The sequence below is a fragment of the Triplophysa rosa genome, linkage group LG18, assembly GCF_024868665.1.
Source record: "Triplophysa rosa linkage group LG18, Trosa_1v2, whole genome shotgun sequence".
Lineage (NCBI taxonomy): Eukaryota > Metazoa > Chordata > Actinopteri > Cypriniformes > Nemacheilidae > Triplophysa > Triplophysa rosa.
Window position 1 is genome coordinate 23,856,360 of NC_079907.1, and position 20,399 is coordinate 23,876,758.

Sequence of the window (20,399 nt, forward strand, 5' to 3'; positions counted from 1 at the left end):
ACCACGTAAAGCCACCTTGCACCATAGTGACGGGTAATAATTAGAGGCGATTTGTGCTATGTTCAGGGAAAAGGGACTACTGACAAATAAAAATAAGAACAAATAATCAAGCTACAAGTAACAGCACCAATAAAACAACAGAGCAAAGCAGAAAATGAAATAATATACTGTATATACGGTATACCTTTTAAGGTAGAAATGGATTAAAGTAATCAAATAAAACAACATTGCATATGTACAAATTAAATAAAGACGAATCATAATTGAAGTTACAGAAGCTATTGAGTCACAAGCAGTGAGTGATTTCCTTGACTTTTAACAGACAGCAGGAATATGCTGCTGTCGCTTTAAGAGGAATGAAACGGATCCAGTACACTGATACTGTACACATGCGTTGTTTTTCGTCCGTTTCGTCCGTTCACTTAAGACATAACCTACTATGTTTGTTAAGATACTCGACAAGAGGGGCATGTTGACCTACTTCGTGTGTGAATTTGTCCGGTTAAGCGCTTCAAAGACAACTCAATATTTGCGCCATGTCTGAGACTTTCCTTATGCGCGCTTCAGATCTTGTCACAGCGCGCAAGCGAGTTTCCTTGTGCATCATCTTGCACTTAAATGTTTAAATTGACAAGGCTTGGATGAGTTTAGTTTAAACAGCAACATGTGCTGTTCAGGTCTCACCTGCACTCGCGTGCTCACAACACCCGGGTGACGACAGCATAAATGACTGGTCATATTACAGCATACGTCAATCCTATTGAAATTTGTCTACGTTATTTGATTTGTTGTAGGTATTAAATGTGTACAAACAAACATACATTAGCTGAACTTTGTCAGTCTGTTTTATGCATTATAATTTTTAACGAACCATATTATAAATGCGTCGTCAGATTTAACATGAGCCGCGGTCCAAGCGCGTTGGACCGTGTGCCGAACCATTGGTGGAGAACCGTGCGGTTCAATTATTTACTGAGAACCGTTACACTCCTAGTAATAATAGATTATGACGGATGTTTTTACGAGCATGTCAGTCAAAATGACGGACAATAAAAAAGTCTAGCGCAACCTCTGGTGTGTACATGTGAAAATGCGTGTGCTGCAGTCAGACAGAGAGGGGAGGAGCATATAGGCCCGTCAGTTAAACAGAATGTATGTAGCCGCTGATGAGAGAAGATGAAAAGAACGATTGACAACTTTTTCGTGAATAATGTTAAGTTAAGGCCTGATCCGTCTGAAAATCATAAGCAATGCTCTGACACGGAGCCATCAACCTCCCAGGTTATGTCAAGCCCTGGTCCATTTATCTTGAGATGTTTTAAGTTTAAATTTCAGTTCAGTGAAGCACTTTAAGCACCAACACTTTTTCAGTAAGTGACCTTTCTTGTAGAATTGTGCTTCAAATAAAGAACTTTATGTTGACCAAATTGTTAGTTAATCATTTACAAGTCAATTTTGCCTATATGGACAGCGATTTAAAAAAAAGTGAACTGGTAAAACTGCGGTGTTAAATGTGATGCGGTCAAAAATTTGGGTGCACCTAACTTTTGTGCTGGTGCACCTAAGAAAAAAAGTTAGGCGCACCAGTGCAGCCAGTCCAAAAAGTTAGTCTAGAGCCCTGTCTTAAAGGGAATGGAAGATGAGACTCTGGTTTACTGCACATTTTGCCCAAAACATACCGATTACTCATTAAGAAAATAGGTACAACCCTTTTAGACCACGCGCTGTGTGCGCAGACCATTTTTCCCGTTGTTAAACTAGCAAAAGTGGATTTGGACACGCCTTAAGTGCACCTGCGCCATGCTGTTTAGACTATGCGCTTAGATCATTAAAACAGGACACAATCTGTCTGACAGCTTGTCAGTAATGAGTCTAATCTTGCTGTCTGTTATGAGTGTTGAAGTCAGATGATCTGATCTCGCTGTCAGTGATGAGTGTTGAAGTCTGACGGTCTGATCGCTGTGATGAGTGTTGAAGTCTGATGGTCTGATCACGCTGTCTGTGATGAGTGTTGAAGTCTGATGATCTGATCTCGCTGTCAGTGATGAGTGTTGAAGTCTGACAGACTGATCTCGCTGTCAGTGATGAGTGTTGAAGTCTGATGGTCTGATCACTCTGTCAGTGATGAATGTTGAAGTCTGATGGTCTGACCTCTCTGTCTGTGATGAGTGTCAAAGTCTGACGGTCTGATCTCGCTGTAAGTGATGAGTGTTAAAGTAAGACAGTCTGATCACGCTGTCTGTGATGAGTGTTGAAGTCTGATGGTCTGATCTTGCTGTCTGTTATGAGTGTTAAAGTCAGACGATCTGATCTCGCTGTCAGTGATGAATGTTGAAGTCTGACGGTCTGATCTCGCTGTCTGTGATGAGTGTCGAAGTCTGATGGTCTGATCACGCTGTCTTTGATGAGTGTTGAAGTCTGATGGTCTGATCTTGTTGTCTGTTATGAGTGTTACAGTCAGACGATCTGATCTCGCTGTCAGTGATGAATGTTGAAGTCTGACGGTCTGATCTCGCTCTCTGTGATGAGTGTCGAAGTCTGACGGTCTGATCTCGCTGTCCGTGATGAGTGTCGAAGTCTGACGGTCTGATCACGCTGTCTGTGATGAGTGTTGAAGTCTGATGGTCTGATCTTGCTGTCTGTTATGAGTGTTAAAGTCAGATGATCTGATCTCGCTGTCAGTGATGAATGTTGAAGTCAGATGATCTGATCTCGCTGTCAGGGATGAATGTTGAAGTCTGACGGTGTGATTTTGCTGTCTGTGATGAGTGTCGAAGTCTGATGGCATGATCACGCTGTCTGTGATGAGTGTTGAAGTCTGATGGTCTGATCTCGCTGTAAGTGATGACTGTTAAAGTAAGACGGTCTGATCACGCTGTCTGTGATGAGTGTTGAAGTCTGACGGTCTGATCTCGCTGTCTGTGATGAGTGTCGAAGTAAGATGGTCTAATCACGTTGTCAGTGATGAATGTTGAAGTCTGACGGTCTGATCTCGCTGTCTGTGATGAGTGTTGAAGTCTGATGGTCTGATCTTGCTGTCTGTTATGAGTGTTAAATTCAGACGATCTGATCTCGCTGTCAGTGATGAGTGTTGAAGTAAGATGATCTGATCTCGCTGTCTGTGAGGAGTGCTGAAGTCTGACGGTCTGATCTCGCTGTCTGTGATGAGTGTTGAAGTCTGACGGTCTGATCACGCTGTCTGTGATGAGTGTTGAAGTAAAGCCTGGCTCAGACTACAGGAGTTTTAAAATCCTGACAGATTTTAAATTCTGGTTGCAGCACACACATAAGGAGAATCTTGACAGATTCTCTTATTTAAAATCTTAAACCTGGCTCAGACTACAGGAGTTTTAAAATCCGGAAAGATTAAAAATCTGGTTGCAGCACACACATAAAAAGAATCTTGACAGATTATTTTATTTAAATTCTTAAACAAGCTCACACTCATCAGTGTACAACTAAATTACACATATTTTGCATATCCATAGGATATGCAGTTTTGTAAAAGGAGCTAATAGTAACCGTTTTAATGGGTTTCTATTTTTAGATGTTGACATCACATCTACATTTGAATCTCTTTTTCAAGCACTACAAAAATAGGTTTGCCCTTTGTAAACTTGCATTTATAAATGTGAAATGTCCAGATAAGAAAACGTTGGGGGGTAAAGTTGTGTTTATAAATAAGACTAAAGGTAGCAAGTGCAAAAATAAAAATTTAGAAAGTTTGATTGGAAGTGTTTTTATTTCATAATTGCACATCAAAAGACATCCTAAGACACCCAAACTACAGGATAATATTAAGATTATCATACCAGAGGACGCCTCTTACGTCATCTCACCGGGAAACAGAAGTAAACAAAGGGACATCGCAAAGTTAATTTCACGTGATCTCACCTGGCAACGGTTGTGTAACGTCTCTGTCGCTCTCTGAATGATTCTCTGTCTGTCTGTCCAAAGCTGCGGGAATGTATTATGAGCAGGGGGTGCTATAATGCTTTTTGCTAGGGCTGAAGTTATGACTGTGCTTTGGGCGAGCCGCTTAAGTTTAATGTTAATAAATAACGGAAGAAAAAAATCGCTTTCTCGCTGCTGAGAATAAAGATGAATGCCAATGTGATTATAAGACACAGCATAAAAACAACCACATAAACGCATGTTATATGTCACGGTCCCACCGTCTTGTTTATGAAACTCTAGTCGTGTGGTGGGATCGGGGCAGAGTCCTTGGGTTTTATGTGGGAAGGCCATGAGATGTTTATGTTTTTACCTCTCATGTGTTTTTCCAGTGTCTCGTCTCTGTTCCCGCCATCTCGTTTCCTCGTTATCCTTCCCTGAGTGTTTAATGTCCCACACCTGCCCCGTGTAATTATCCCTCGTTTGTCTTCCCTATATATACCCTCTTGTTTCTTTGTCTTGTGTGCGTGTATTACGTTCGGTCCGTGTTCTGTGTACCGTGTATGTAGCTGTACCTTTTGTGCTCACCGTGTTTTGGATTTTCTGCCGTGAGTCTTTGACGTTGTGTCGTGTTTAGTTTTTTGTTGTTATTTTTAGTCCTGCTGTTTTTGCCCCCACGTGGGAAGTTTTTTGTTTGCATTTTGATGTATTTAGTTGCCTTGTCTGTACCCCATTGTGGGTCTTTGTTTTGTGTTTATTGTTTAAATAAAGTGTTTTTGTTTAACCCCTTAATTCACTGCCTGCCTGCGCTTGGGTTCTTCACACCTCGTCGTGACAGTTATATGTATGCCTATAGCCAAATAACAATCTGTTGAACGAAACTACAAGCTGCGCGTTAGCAGTTAACTTACCCGGTACATTTAAAACCAATGCGACTTCTCCCCAGCTCTTGTTTTGGAGGATACATTATATAGACAATCATGTTGTTGCCACAAGTTGTTCCTCCATCTCCGCTGTCCAACATTCCCTTGCAGGAGCTTTCACGGTCGACATTTTTAAAGGTCTGACAGTCACCTCCGTCACCTTGCAGATGTGCCTCTCATTGGCTGTTGCAAAAGTACCAACGTCATCACCCTGATTTAAAATCCTAAATATCAAACATGTTTGATATGATCGGGGCAGCCCCGATTTCTCTCGGAGCAGATCGGGAGGTGTAAGATTCTATCTGTGAACGCCTCACATTACGTGATAATCTGGGGCGAACCTCGGACCCGATCGAGGTTCTGGACTCTATCTTTTCAAAGATTCTCGGGAGGGGAAATCGGGGTAAAATCTGGCCGAGAATCCTGTAATCTGAGCCAGGCTTAAGACAATCTGATCTCGCTGTCTGTGATGAGTGTTGAAGTCTGATGGTCTGATCACGCTGTCTATAAAATATTACACTATCGTTTTGCTTCAAAAGCACTGTAAACACTGTGTGGGTATCAGTGTGAGCAAGACAGGCCTGCATAGGAGTGTTGAGCAGGTGTGAGTTCCCTATTACTAAATTCCTGCATGTCTGTGTGTGTGCGTGTGTGCCTGTTTGTGTGTGGGGGGGTTAGAGATTGAAAGCAGCATTTTACTTTTTGTCACAAAACTGTAAGCGGTGGGTCTTCGCTAGTTTACTTACATGTGCAGGAATTTGAAAGTATCTCGGCATAACTGCTTTCCTTCCAGCCAGTAGAAGGTGCGCTGTCGCTGACGGGGAGTTTGTTCCTTCCTTTTTGATGAGTTTGTGGTCTCAGAGTTGTTAATTGAACATGAAATCTTCCCCAGGAGGATAAGCATTTGATCCCCTAAAATGAAACGGCAACTTTGAAATGAGCTAAAATACTGCGTTTTATGGATCTGGATTTTGCCAGAGAACGGCTTACATTATTGCATTTTATTGTTTTTCACTGGACAATGATGAAAAATCTATTCTGTTCTGTTCTATATTCCTGACATTATGCTTGTTAATGAAGGAACAGTTAGAAAACCGATTAAACTGATTGAAATCTTAGCAAGCAAGAGGTACATGACGATTTATAAATTTGTCATGGCAGTGACCTATCTGTACAATTTTAATGAGTATACATTTTACTCCTGGCATACTAACTGGATGTCAATTCTCTCATGGCTGCTCTCCTATGCATCATTTCCTCTGGAGAGAAGAGGCGATGGCATGGCTGCCCATCATTGTATTGACAATTACAGCTGGAAACAAAACACTGTCACTTTGTTGACGGTAATAAGCTGGCAACGGCAGCGAATCATCATACACAGAGGCAGACTTACATGCTAAGATGATGTTTTGTTTACATTTTGTCAGAGCAAAAATGGCATAACTGTGACATAAACAACTCATGAAAACCACAATTGTTGTAGTGAAGGCATTTAAGAATGGTTGTGACTGACTCACCTGAAATTTGAGGCCTTTTCCCACTCAAGCTGGTCAAATTCACAGTCCGTGGTGAAAACTTTGTATTCCTTCATGGCGTCATTTTCCATATCTGAATCGAAGTGATCCAAACATTGATCGAATTCATCGTCTTCCAGGGCATCCTCTTTTGTCAAGCCGGTCTCTGGACATTCTGTATCATCTTCCCAATTATTTGCAAAAAAATCATTCACTAGTTTCGTTAAATTATTGCTGTCATTAGAGTTTAGATTGATCTCAGAATCCGTAATCATGACGAATTGTGTATGCTGCGCACGTGACAAAGTAGCCAGCCAATCAGAGATGCTGTAGCAGGCCGTTGCTAAGAAGAAACAGGTTTATTTTAACACTCTCTATTGGCTTACCGCTGTAATGACATTGGGGAGAGTAGATGAACCTGAAAGCGGAAACTCTAAGCTTTACATAGATACCAAACTTGAATGGGTAGTTCTCATAGAGCGGACAGCAGCGAGTGAAGTTTATAGGCATGTTTCTGGCCATTTTTGTTCGCGATTTTGAGGGATCCACTCACAAAAATAAAATGTAGATATTTACGGTAGGAAATTTACAAAATATCTTCATGAAACATGATCTTTACTTAATATACTAATGATTTTTGGCATAAAAGAAAAATCAATGATTTTGACCCAAACAATGTATTATTGGCTATTGCCAGAAATATACTCGTGCGGCTTACGACTGGTTTTGTGGTCCAGGGTCACATATAGTATCTCCTCCAAAAACATTTCCAATTGTCTTTAAAACCAGTGTTGTTCTGTGGGCACCACTTAGACATCCAGTTGTGCCATAACAACAATCAACTATATGTTTCATCAAGATTTTTAGCTTCATTTCATATTGTTTTATGTGATGATTGTGTCTTTTGTTGTTTGTACATCAGAAAAGTTTGTTTTGTGTCATGAATTTTTTAAATGTTGATGTATTTGTAGAGCACATATGACCCATGTCCTCTGGAGCTGGTACGCTGTGTCAAACACATTCTCTACACTGAGCAAAGACTCGTGCAGGACGCATCTAATGTAAGTTACACACACTCAATCACTTCACATCTTTACAAGAGAATGGTGTGTGTGAGTAATGTGCCGTGTTTGATGGTCAGGCCAGCAGTCCAGGTGCCGGTCCAGTAGACGGAACCCCTCAGAGATACCAGCAGATCAATCAGACGTTTGAAGAGCTTCGGGTCATGATGCAGGACTCAGAGAATGATCTGCGGAAACTGCAGCACAGTCAGGAATATTTTATCATCCAGTATCAGGAGAGTCTGAGGATACAGGGTATGAACATCCATCTGTTCTGTTCAAATTTGTTAAAGCTGTAAAGCGCTAATTTGACAGCCAAATGACACCACACCGCTTCTGCATTGTAAACTCTGACAGAACTATCCTACGTGTTTAAAATCAATGAAACGCACACCGTGTTGTACTGATGATGTCAAACAAGTTGCCCCGAAAATAACGCAGACTCGTTGCATCATGTTGCTCTCTTAACTGATATGATGCTCTGCAGAAAAAAACTTGTGTTCATTTTCGTGGAACAGCCACGACAATGCTGATCCACGAGAAAGACAATGGAGCTCATGATAAAATAGCGGTGTGTTCTGCAACACACAGAGAAGCGGAAGAAATCAAAAGAATGACACTTAATAAAACGGCCTGCTTTTACAACAGAATGCATAAAATCTGCACTAATTTCTTTCGCATCCAGAGAAAACCCCTACCTCCACTAGAATAGACTTTGTGCCATTAACCAGGGTCAGTCATCTCAAGCCTGAAGCCTTAATACAAACTAAGGTTCAAATAAATGTTGAATTGTCCATCTCACAGTAAAATGAAAATGTTTGATGCTGCAAATCCCTTAAAATAATCAAGCAATCTATATTCAAAACAAAAATAATACACAGAAAAGTATTTAGCCTATGTGCAACAATAACATAAAAGTGCTAATGTAATGTCTTAACATAATATATCTGTGACAATAGGGTTGTTTCTACAATCCCGATTCCAAAAAAGTTGGGACACTGTACAAATTGTGAATAAAAAAGGAATGCAATAATTTACGAATCTCATAAACTTATATTTTATTCACAATAGAATATAGATAACATATCAAATGTTGAAAGTGAGACATTTTGAAATGTCATGCCAAATATTGGCTCATTTTGGATTTCATGAGAGCTACACATTCCAAAAAAGTTGGGACAGGTAGCAATAAGAGGCCGGAAAAGTTAAATGTACATATAAGGAACAGCTGGAGGACCAATTTGCAACTTATTAGGTCAATTGGCAACATGATTGGGTATAAAAAGAGCCTCTCAGAGTGGCAGTGTCTCTCAGAAGTCAAGATGGGCAGAGGATCACCAATTCCCCCAATGCTGCGGCGAAAAATAGTGGAGCAATATCAGAAAGGAGTTTCTCAGAGAAAAATTGCAAAGAGTTTGAAGTTATCATCATCTACAGTGCATAATATCATCCAAAGATTCAGAGAATCTGGAACAATCTCTGTGCGTAAGGGTCAAGGCCGGAAAACCATACTGGATGCCCGTGATCTTCGGGCCCTTAGACGGCACTGCATCACATACAGGAATGCTACTGTAATGGAAATCACAACATGGGCTCAGGAATACTTCCAGAAAACATTGTCGGTGAACACAATCCACCGTGCCATTCGCCGTTGCCGGCTAAAACTCTATAGGTCAAAAAAGAAGCCATATCTAAACATGATCCAGAAGCGCAGGCGTTTTCTCTGGGCCAAGGCTCATTTAAAATGGACTGTGGCAAAGTGGAAAACTGTTCTGTGGTCAGACGAATCAAAATTTGAAGTTCTTTTTGGAAAACTGGGACGCCATGTCATCCGGACTAAAGAGGACAAGGACAACCCAAGTTGTTATCAGCGCTCAGTTCAGAAGCCTGCATCTCTGATGGTATGGGGTTGCATGAGTGCGTGTGGCATGGGCAGCTTACACATCTGGAAAGGCACCATCAATGCTGAAAGGTATATCCAAGTTCTAGAACAACATATGCTCCCATCCAGACGTCGTCTCTTTCAGGGAAGACCTTGCATTTTCCAACATGACAATGCCAGACCACATACTGCATCAATTACAACATCATGGCTGCGTAGAAGAAGGATCCGGGTACTGAAATGGCCAGCCTGCAGTCCAGATCTTTCACCCATAGAAAACATTTGGCGCATCATAAAGAGGAAGATGCGACAAAGAAGACCTAAGACAGTCGAGCAACTAGAAGCCTGTATTAGACAAGAATGGGACAACATTCCTATTCCTAAACTTGAGCAACTTGTCTCCTCAGTCCCCAGACGTTTGCAGACTGTTATAAAAAGAAGAGGGGATGCCACACAGTGGTAAACATGGCCTTGTCCCAACTTTTTTGAGATGTGTTGATGCCATGAAATTTAAAATCAACTTATTTTTCCCTTAAAATGATACATTCTCTCAGTTTAAACATTTGATATGTCATCTATGTTGTATTCTGAATAAAATATTGAAATTTGAAACTTCCACATCATTGCATTCTGTTTTTATTCACAATTTGTACAGTGTCCCAACTTTTTTGGAATCGGGTTTGTATTTAAATAACTCCGTTTAAACATTTGGTATAAGAGGGTCCCTGCTGCATCTCTCATCTAAGGGGTCCTTCCCCCGAAAAACGTTGAAGACCCCTGATCTAGAGACAGTCCTGACAAAAAGTTATTAAAAGCTTTTTGATTGGTGAAACAGTTCTTGTATACCGTATCAACGAATTCATAGTATACCAAAGGGTAATGTATACGCTGTAAAAAATTGTTGCGTAAAATAGCGGTAAAATGCTGGCAGCAGAGACGCCAGTAATTTACCCTAATTTTACGTTATTCATGCTGTGAAATTATTTTACGGTATATTGCTGTAAGAATTAATGACAGTACATAGCTGTTTTTTAACTTCATCTTTATTGCACAATATTGTCCTTTGGGCTACACATGTCTGCTTAACATAAAATATCTATAATAAAACATATTAATACAATTATAAGCAAATGTTTTAGAAAGGACATAAACAACTTTTTTTATTTAAGAGCAGCAACACAAAAAAAGAATGTCTCAAGTACCAAGCAACCAAGTCAAGTTTTTCAGTAGCAAAACAAATAATTGAAACTTACAAATAAAAACAATGGCAATAAAACAGGTTAACTAAAAGAGGCTACCCCCTTTAAACTTGACATTTAAAACATGAGAGTACATTTATTAAGAGTCTTATGAGATACTGAAGGTGCTGGCATTCAAAAATGTAATTAGGAATTATCCATCAACCATCTGTTGCAGATGACCATAACGTTGGTTGCTTGTTTTTCTCCCTGATGTATTCTATGGAACACTGCAAAACAGCAGAAAACAAAAAAATTCTCAAATTAAATTTAATCAACATTTAGATAAGCGTTGACACTAAACACTAAATATGCAGTGATATAAGGCTCAAATATGTCGGAAATGAGACGAGAATAAATGGCTAAATTTTCCATGTGACCAATATCAGTATTATACGGAGCCCTTTTAGGGACATGGTGGTGGAAAAAAATGAGAGAAAAATATTTTTTAAAGCTTTTGCGTTATCTTGCAAAACTTTTGCGTTCACGCGAGAAACATTGCGTTCTCTCGCAAAAATATTTGCGTTCCCTTGCAAACATATTTGCGCTTGTCACGGTCCTACCTTCTTGTTTATGAATTCCTAGTCGTGTGGCAGGATCGGGACAGAGCCCTTAGGTTTTATGTGAGAAAGCCATGAGTTGTTTATGTTTTTTACTTCTCATGTGTTTTCTCGTGTCTCGTCATTAGCCCCACCCCTCTCGTTTTGTGTATTGCCTCCCTGCCATGTCTAATGTTTCCCACCTGCCCTGTCATTATCCCTCGTTTGTCTTCTCCTATAAATGCCCTCATGTTTCTTTGTCCTGTGCTTGTGTATTGTATATGGTGTCGTCGAGTGCCTTTCGTGTGCCATGTTCGCTGTGTTCCTGTTTTCAGTGTAATCCCCCGTCCAGTAGTAAGTGTTCAGTCAAGTTTTTGTCTAAGTGTTGTTTATTTTTAGTTTAGTGTCAGTTAGCCTGCGTCCTGTTGTTTGTATTATTATTTTGTGACCTTTCGTTTTCCCCCACCGTGGGTGTTGCTCCACCATCCACCAGCCTCATTGGCAAGCGGGGGAGGCGAGAATCCTGGGGGTCCTCGTCGAAGGCCTCCAACCCCGAGCCAGCCGTGCCCTTCACCTCCTTCCTTCAGCCGACCACCAGACGGGTGGCTCGGCTGAAGAAGAAGCGGGCAGCAAGATGGACGGCACGGCGTCGTCCTCACGGTCCGCCCTAGCCCGCTTCTTCTTATATCTTGTTATATCTCCTTCCCATATCTTGTTGCCTCACATAAGTTTGGTGACAGCACCACCATAAGCTATAAGCATATATATTGTGTTCAGAGTGCTTTTATCTTTTTTAAATATGCTTTTCAAAAACTAATCATCAGAAAGGTCCATGTGTATTTTCATCTGTGCTGTTAAAGGGCTTGACCCTGTAATTGCTGCTTGCAGCTATATTTATATGATTTACAATACACAATGAAACTGTTGTGTAAACACGAACTTGTTTTCTTTGCAACGTTCAGGATCTGCAAATATTGCATGTTTTTGTTATTTTGACCAGTTTGTCTCGTTTCAATTTTCTTAAATTAAATAAAAATAATATTTTCATGTGTAATTTGGGAGAAATGTCACTAGTTCACAGAATGTTAAAAATGATCATTTTACTTATATGTGTTTCTAATTATTGAAAAAAAAGTGGTTTCCTCGTTTTATTGCGGCTGTATATCCAAACAGTAATTGGAGAACAGTGACAGGTTTTTGGGAATGCTGTTTTGTTTATTGACCCTTGAAGACAGTGAAGATGAGCTTGTGCTATTGGAGCTGTAATAAGTCCAATAAAACGATGTGAATACCAGTGAATTAGTCTTAAAGCAAACACAGTGTGAAATATAAGTAAGTTTATTTATAAAGCACATTTAAATTCATCCTTCGCTGACCAAAGTGCTGTACAGAGACCACAATAAAATTACACAATCTGTCTAAAAATAAATATAAAACACAATAATGAGAAGAAGAAAAAAACTAGGCTGGGAAAGCCAGTGAGTAAAAATGTGATTTGAGCCTTGATTTAAAAACAGAAGTGGATGGAGCACATTTAATATCAAGGGGAGCTGGTTCCAAAGGTGAGGAGCAGCTACTACAAAAGCTCTATCACCTTTAGATTTGAGAGTGAAATCTAAAATAAACAGGAGCCAGTGAAGAGAAGCCAAGACTGGAGTGATATGGTCATGTTTTTTGTACCAGTCAGCAGCCTTGCCGCTGCATTCTGAACCAGCTGAAGGCGAGCTAAAGAAGACTGGGGAAGGCCAATGTATAAGCAGTTGCAGTAGTCCAGGCGAGATGTGATGAAAGCGTGAATAACCTTTTCTAGATCATGAAAATCAAGAAAAGGTTTAAGCCTGGAGATGAGTCTAAGTTGATAGAAGCTGTTCTTTATAACAGAGCTTATTTGTTTGTCGAGACTGAGGTCAGAATCAAAAATAAATCCAAGGTTTTTTACATGTGGCTTAACATGAGAAACAAGAGGGCCAAGATTATTGACCAAGCAGTTATGTTTTTTTTAGATGGGCCGAAAGTAATAACCTTGTAATAATAATTATTATAGTAATAATTATAAAGTAATAATTATTATACGGAGTATAAACATAGTCATCATTATTTGAGTTTTGTAAAGTGACAGGAAAGTATATGAAAAGAACGTAGTAAAGTACAGTTCAGTACAGTCATTTTAGTGTAATTATTTATGGTCTCTGTGTAAGTGACTTTAATATCCATAATTATTATTACTTTGTGGATTGGTTTGGTGCATGTCTAAAGAAATGAATCTAGAGAAATGAATCTAGAAGAAGCCTCTAAACCTGCTGTTGTGTTTTATGAAAGTGTGTGCTTTCCTGTAGCTCAGTGGTTAGAGCATGGCGTTAGAAACGCCAAGGTCATGGGTTCCAGCCCAGGGATTACACATACTTAGAAAACAAATGTATAGATACTGCAATGTAAGTCCCGTTGGTTAAAAGCGTCTGCCAAATGCGTAAATGTAAGCAAAATAATTCAATAAATGTATTATGAATGTGTGTTGACCAAACTAACATGTGTGTGTTTCTCTGTATGTTGTGTAGCTCAGTTGAGTAGTTTATCCAGCGTTGCTCCAGCTGAACGCGTTCAGAGAGAAACCAGTCTGCAGAGCAGAAAGTCCACGCTGGAGGCTTGGCTCACACGAGAGGCCAACACCTTACAGAAATACAGACAGGTAAAAACAGACACTAATACCATTTCATCACATTAAGACGATGAGAATCTGAACAGTCTTCTACTTTTCAAGTGAAAAGTGAGGTTCACTACTTTGCAACAATAATAAATGAGAATGGCGGCGGGATAATCCACAATGCGGAGGCAAAGAACCACCCAACGCTAATTTAATGCACAGCTAGCCATTTTTGAACACACTGTTGCGCATCCATGTCAATCACATGTCTTTAACCATACACTACTTTACAAAGCACACTGTACCATACCCATACCATACATGCCTAACCCAGGTTCCAAATAATTTAATACTAACAATGCCTACACTAGTGAAAAATAAATATACTAAAATGTATTTAAAAAACAGAATTTTCATGCTTACTCTACTACAAACCATTTACATATTTATTGTAGTTTTGGTGTACTAAATTAGTATATTTAAAGTTAGCTTATTTGGAACAGCTAATTTTGTACTTAATGGACTTTAATTGTGCACAAGTAGTGCTGCGGTCCAAATAAATATAGACAGAAGTATATTTGATTGTGCTTAAGAGGAGCTATTGCAAGTATACTTCAGGTAAACTTTAAAGAGTGTTTAATTTAACTGATATTATTCAAAAATCATGCAGTCCTTATCAAAAGTGACATTAAAACCACTTATACAGGACTTAGTATGAAAGAAATGTATTTTAAATGTATTGCTTTTTTACAAGGAAATGAATAACAAAAAACACCACTTTTTCTTGTAAAGTCATAAAGGCACATATACATGAAATGATACAAGGTATGTAAACCAAAGTGACAAGTGTATATGGTCTAAATAGTCAAGTCAAGTTTATTTATATAGCACTTTTTACAATGTTGCATTGTTTCAAAGCAGCTTTACAATACAATACAATACAATACAATATTTATTTGTAAAGCACATTTAAAACAACCAAGTTGACAAAAGTGCTGTACAGACTAAAATAAAACTAAGCAAAAAAACAAGTCTAAAAAAATTAAAACAGCAGTAACAACAACATTTACCAATGATTAGGGCGTGTTAAAAGCTAGTGAAAACAAATATGTCTTTAAGGAAGACTTGAAAACAGAAACGGAGGGGGCTAGTCTAATATGAGGAGGAAGACTGTTCCAGAGTTTCGGACCTACAGTTGCAAAAGATCGATCGCCTCGTTTTTTAAGTCTGGATTTAGGCACGCTGAGTAAACTAAGATCACTGGATCTTAATGTTCTAGAAGGGGTGTAGGGACAGAGGAGGTCTGTCAGGTACTGTGGGGCCAATTTATTAAGGGCTTTGTACACAAATAACAAAATTTTAAAATCGATTCTGTGCTTGATGAGTAGCCAGTGCAGTGCAGATAAAATTGGCGTAACCGGCTCATATTTGCTGGACCCAGAAAGTAGTCTAGCAGCTGCATTTTGCACTAGCTGTAGATGGGAGAGAGAGAGGACTGAGAAACACCATAATAGAGTGAGCTACAATAATCTAAGCGAGTTGTTACAAAAGCATGTATTACCGTTTGAAAGTTACTCTGCGATAGAAAAGGTTTCACTTTAGCCAGCTGACGGAGATGGAAAAAGCATGATTTTACAACATCACTGATCTGTTTATCAAATTTTAAGTTGTGGTCAAATAGAACACCCAAATTTCTAGCACATTGTGTTTCATATGAGGCCAAAGAGCCACAGTCAACATCTAACTCACAGTTATCCTTAGTCCCAAATATAATTAATTCTTGTTTTATTTTTGTTTAAACTTAGAAAGTTACTTGAGAGCCAAAGTTTAAGTTCTTCTTAAGAGGCCAGCAGTGGTTTAATGCCATTTTTATCATTATGTTTTAAAGGAAAATATACCTGTGTATCATCAGCATATAGATGAAAGGATACATTATATTTCTTAAAAATGGATGCCAAAGGTAGCATGTACAGGGTGAACAATACCGGTCCAAGGATAGATCCCTGTGGGACTCCACAATTAAGAGGTATACTAGAGGAGGTGTGATGTCCAATACGAACACTAAAACATCTGTCAACCAGATAGGAGCGGAACCACTGTAAGACTGTGCCACAAAGGCCCACAGATTACTCCAAGCATGCTAACAGGACATTATGGTCAACCAAATCGAAGGCAGCACTCAAGTCTAATAGAACTAAAGCCATAGATTTCCCAGAATCCGTTTCAGTAAGAATATCGCTTAAATTTCAGTGCTGAATGCAGATTCAGTGCTGTGTAAAGCTTTGAAGCAGGATTGAAACACCCCGTGAATAGAATTAGCAGCCAAATAAGATTGTAATTGGGTCAATATAGCTTTCTCAAGAATCTTTGAAATAAATGGTAGATTAGAGATAGGACAAAAGTTAGAAAGAGAAGAAGGATCCAGATTTTTTTTAAAGATATGGCATCACCACTGCACATTTAAGACTGTTAGGGATGGGACCAGTAGACAAACTTTTATTAATAACCAATTGCAGACCAGGACCGACTGTGTCCATTATTTGTCTAAGGAAACGAGGTGGAATGATGTCCTGAGGGCACGTAGTTGGTTTTAGATGGCTGACAATTTCATTACATGAGATCAGATCAATAGGCTCAAACTCAGACCAGGTAGCAGAGCATAATGGAACATTATGCAAGACATAAATTGAATTAGACAGCTGGGATTGTAATGTAGTAATCTTCTCAACAAAAAACTTTCCAAAGTTATTGCAAAGAGAAGTAGAGGGTTCTGAAATAGGATTTAAAACAGAGTTAATAGTAGAAAAAAGTACTTGAGGTTTGTGACAGTTGTTTGTAATAAGATCGGACAGATATTTGCATTTTGCAGCCTTTGCGGCTTTCTGGAACATGTTATAGGATTTTTTCAAGGCTTCATAAGAAACCTGCAATCTGTCCTTTCTCCACTTACGTTCAGCCTGTCTACAAGTCCGTCTCAGAGTACGTGTGGTTTCATTTTGCCAGGGTACAGATATAGACTTATGATTTTTATACTTCAAGGGGGCAATAGAATTCATAATGTCGGCCCAGGTAGAGTTAAAGAGGTTAAAATGTGACTCAGCGTCCAGATTAATCAGAGTAGAATCAGTCTCCAAAGAGGTGCATACATCCCGGTAGGCTGCTGAAAATTCTTCACTAGAATGCTGAGTGAGAGAACGAGTCAAATGTGCCACCGATGGATTTCTGAGCATACGGCGCATGGGACTGTACAGAGAACTGGCATGTGGTCAGAAAAAGATGCACTACTAACTTAAATATTTGAAATAGATAAACCATGAGTTAAAGTCAAATCAAGGGTATGACCATGAATATGTGTTGGACCCGAAACCCATTGTGTAAAGTCAAAAGACTCAATCAAATAAAAAATTCTGCAGAATGTGGTTTTGGAAGCACAGCAAACATGAATGTTAAAATCACCAATCAACGGTATTTTTTCATGCCTAGTAACCAAATCCCCCATTAAAACAGCAAATTCATTTTAAAAATCCTTATTATAGTTAGGAGGGCGGTATATTAAAACTAAAGTAATGGGGTTAACTAAGACTAATTGTAAAATTTGCACCTCAAAATTTTTGTACGAGTCAGTAGATAGAGAGCGACAATGAAAAATGTCTTAATAGCAAGGCCCCCACAACTACCAAACATATGTGGGGAGTTTAGAAAGTTACATCCTTGAGGCACCAGTTCTGAAGACGGGAATAACTCGCCAGGCTTAGTCCAAGTCTCCGTGATACATAGAAAATCCAGCTCTTGTGAGGTAAAAAAGTCATTTAAGATGAAAGTTTTATTTACCAGCGACCGGGCATTGATGAGAGCAATCTTCAACTGCGATTTCTCTAGCTGTCTTCCATAGCGCACCGGGCGAAGGTAGTGATGATTCGCTCCGCCACGGCGAGGACGATATACATAAAATCTGAGCAGGTGTAGAGAGAGATCCAGGAAGAATAGGGCGTAGGCATCGATATCCAACCAGGTGATACTGGCCAGCAGTAAATCCATGCACGGTCTCAGATCCCCACAGAGGAAAAGCAGATTGTGGATTAAAATTCTGTAGCAGGGCCAGTCTACGCCGTACGGCGATGCCCCCCCACTAACCACACCTTCTCCAGCATCTCCGGTGAGGTAGATCTCCTTGAAACCGATATTGATACCCCAGAGGGAGAGAATAAGGGGGAAAGCCAAACTGCGGTCTGCAGACATCACTTGTAGACAGAGCAATGACCGCACTACGAATGTTAAGTATTGTAAGGCGGTCATAGACAAAAGTTAAAATTAACAATTAAAAAAAAAGGGGAATATAAACAAAATCAAAACACTTGTGAGACATAACAACAAAGAGGACCTGCCACGAACACCGGCGCCATTTTTTATTTACATGAAAAAGAAAACACAGAAGAGGAAAATTGGTGTAAAGAGTACAAACAGAGCAGACCATCCTAATAAGCAATGTTAGTTGAATTTGAAGACGTTAATTTAATATCATCAGTCTCACGGAGAGCAAGCCAACACGGCACGGTGGCTCCAATGATGAATAAATGGAGAAAAAGCCTTGGGAGAAACAGTCTCAGTCGGGAGAGTCAGTTCTCCTCTGACGCATTACAGCTGCAGTCAGTTGCTTTGGAGTAATAGTTACTGTGTAAATTTTTATGATCAACAGGGAGTAACAGGGAGAGGCTATTAGTAGTGGTTTTTTGTATTTAAATTGGTTTGAAAACTGTTTTGGTCTGATTTTGTTGGGTCTCCTTTTGTGACTGAAATCAGACAGCAGAGGAAGGTTTAGGCAGGGATAATAATAGAGGTATATGGTACATGGAGATTAGGTATAACGGTTATACAGTCAGGCAGGTCTGCCCCGTTCAGCGCAAGCTGCATGGAGACGCGTCTTCTTTAAGGGTTATACAGTCAGGTGGGCTGCTCTGTACAGCACGAGCTGCATGGAGACGCGTCTTCTTTAAGGGTTATACAGTCAGGTGGGCTGCCCCGTACAGTGCGAGCTGCATGGAGACGCGTCTTCTTTAAGGGTTATACAGTCAGGCGGGTCAGCCCCGTACAGCGCGAGCTGCATGGAGACTCGTCTTCTTTAAGGGTTATACAGTCAGGTGGGCTGCCCTGTACAGCGCGAGCTGCTTGGAGACGCGTCTTCTTTAAGGGTTATACAGTCAGGTGGGGCTGCCCTCTACAGCGTGAGCTGCTTGGAGACGCGTCTTCTTTAAGGGTTATACAGTCAGGTGGGGCTGCCCTGTACAGTGCGAGCTGCATGGAGACATGTCTTCTTTAAGGGTTATACAGTCAGGTGGGCTGACCCGTACAGTGCGAGCTGCATGGAGACACGTCTTCTTTAAGGGTTATACAGTCAGGTGGGCTGCCCTGTACAGCGCGAGCTGCATGGAGACGCGTCTTCTTTAACGGTTATACAGTCAGGTGGGGCTGCCCTGTACAGTGCGAGCTGCAGGGAGACATGTCGTCTTTAAGGGTTATACAGTCAGGTGGGGCTGCCCTGTACAGCGCGAGCTGCATGGAGACGCGTCTTCTTTAACGGTATACAGTCAGGTGGGTCGGCCCCTTACAGTGTGAGCTGCATGGAGACGCGTAGTCTTTAACGGTTATATAGTCTTTTATAGCCTTTTCCTGCAACTATTGTTTGGTTTGCTGTAGTCTAACAAAGTTTGTTTTGGCTTTGTTTTTTTTTTTTACTAAGGCTTTTGTTCATTTATATGTCACTAATTCTTCAACATTTTGAGGCACTGTCACTGTTGTGATGTGTGTGACTCTCTGTGTTTGTGTGTGTAGGAGCTGGCAGAGAAATATCAGAGGACTTTGACTCTGTTGAGGAAACAGCAGGCGTTGATTGTGGATGATGAGCTGATTCAGTGGAAGAGACGACAACAGCTTGCAGGGAATGGAGGACCAGCAGAGGGAGGACTGGACATGCTGCAAGCCTGGTACAGTTATGATGTCCTCTATTAGCTGCTGTGACTTATTGAATCTGTGACTACACGTCTCACACAATATCTGCATTTCTACTATCGAGCCAGAGGAGGGGGTGCTGCAGGGATGCAAACTTGTCACTTTTCTGAGAAATTTGCCGTTTTGGATCCAAAATGGGTCATTATTGTGTTTCATCTAGATCCGATGAGTTTTTAAAAATGTGGGGTGAGGGGGGGCTCTGTGGAAGAGGTCGAGGTGAATGAAATTATGAGAATCATGTCCAGATGTTGTGGTAACCATGTTAAATCACTAGCATGTTTGCGAGTTATGTTTTAAATGCTGCACAGATTGAGCGCACATACTCAATGATACATGAGTCAATATTAGATGCACCTGCGCATTTCTGACTTACTTCAACACAACCGTCACTAAGCCTCAGGTGATCGAGCAGACCCAAGAAACATAATATGGGGTAAGTGCGTTAACACACTGTGACAACCGCAATCACCAGACACTAGTTGTCGGTCACGTCACCCGTCAGTCTCTGTAACTGTGCTAATGAGTGCATGGAGTTGATGGCAAACTGCTTCGTAATGTTTTGCACAGCCGATCTATCTACACAATAGCCGCGCTACAGTATAATGTGATAGTGTACAAGCGTTCATAGCTAGATATCTTGTGTAGCATACTGTTCGCACGTGAGTGTTGCGTTTGGTTTTTAGTAGTGCTGTCAATCGATT

The 20,399-nt window shown here is 40.3% G+C and overlaps 1 protein-coding gene across 1 annotated transcript in view; it reads left to right on the top strand.

Annotated features, from left to right (window-relative positions):
* The window catches only part of stat5b (signal transducer and activator of transcription 5b), a 56,318-nt gene that overhangs the window by 23,527 nt on the left and 12,392 nt on the right, over positions 1–20,399 (top strand). The window contains exons 4-7 of the mRNA XM_057357729.1: positions 7,303–7,392; positions 7,473–7,647; positions 13,607–13,737; positions 19,522–19,673. Coding sequence (XP_057213712.1) covers positions 7,303–7,392; positions 7,473–7,647; positions 13,607–13,737; positions 19,522–19,673 — 548 coding nt within the window. The remainder of the gene's footprint in view (positions 1–7,302; positions 7,393–7,472; positions 7,648–13,606; positions 13,738–19,521; positions 19,674–20,399) is intronic.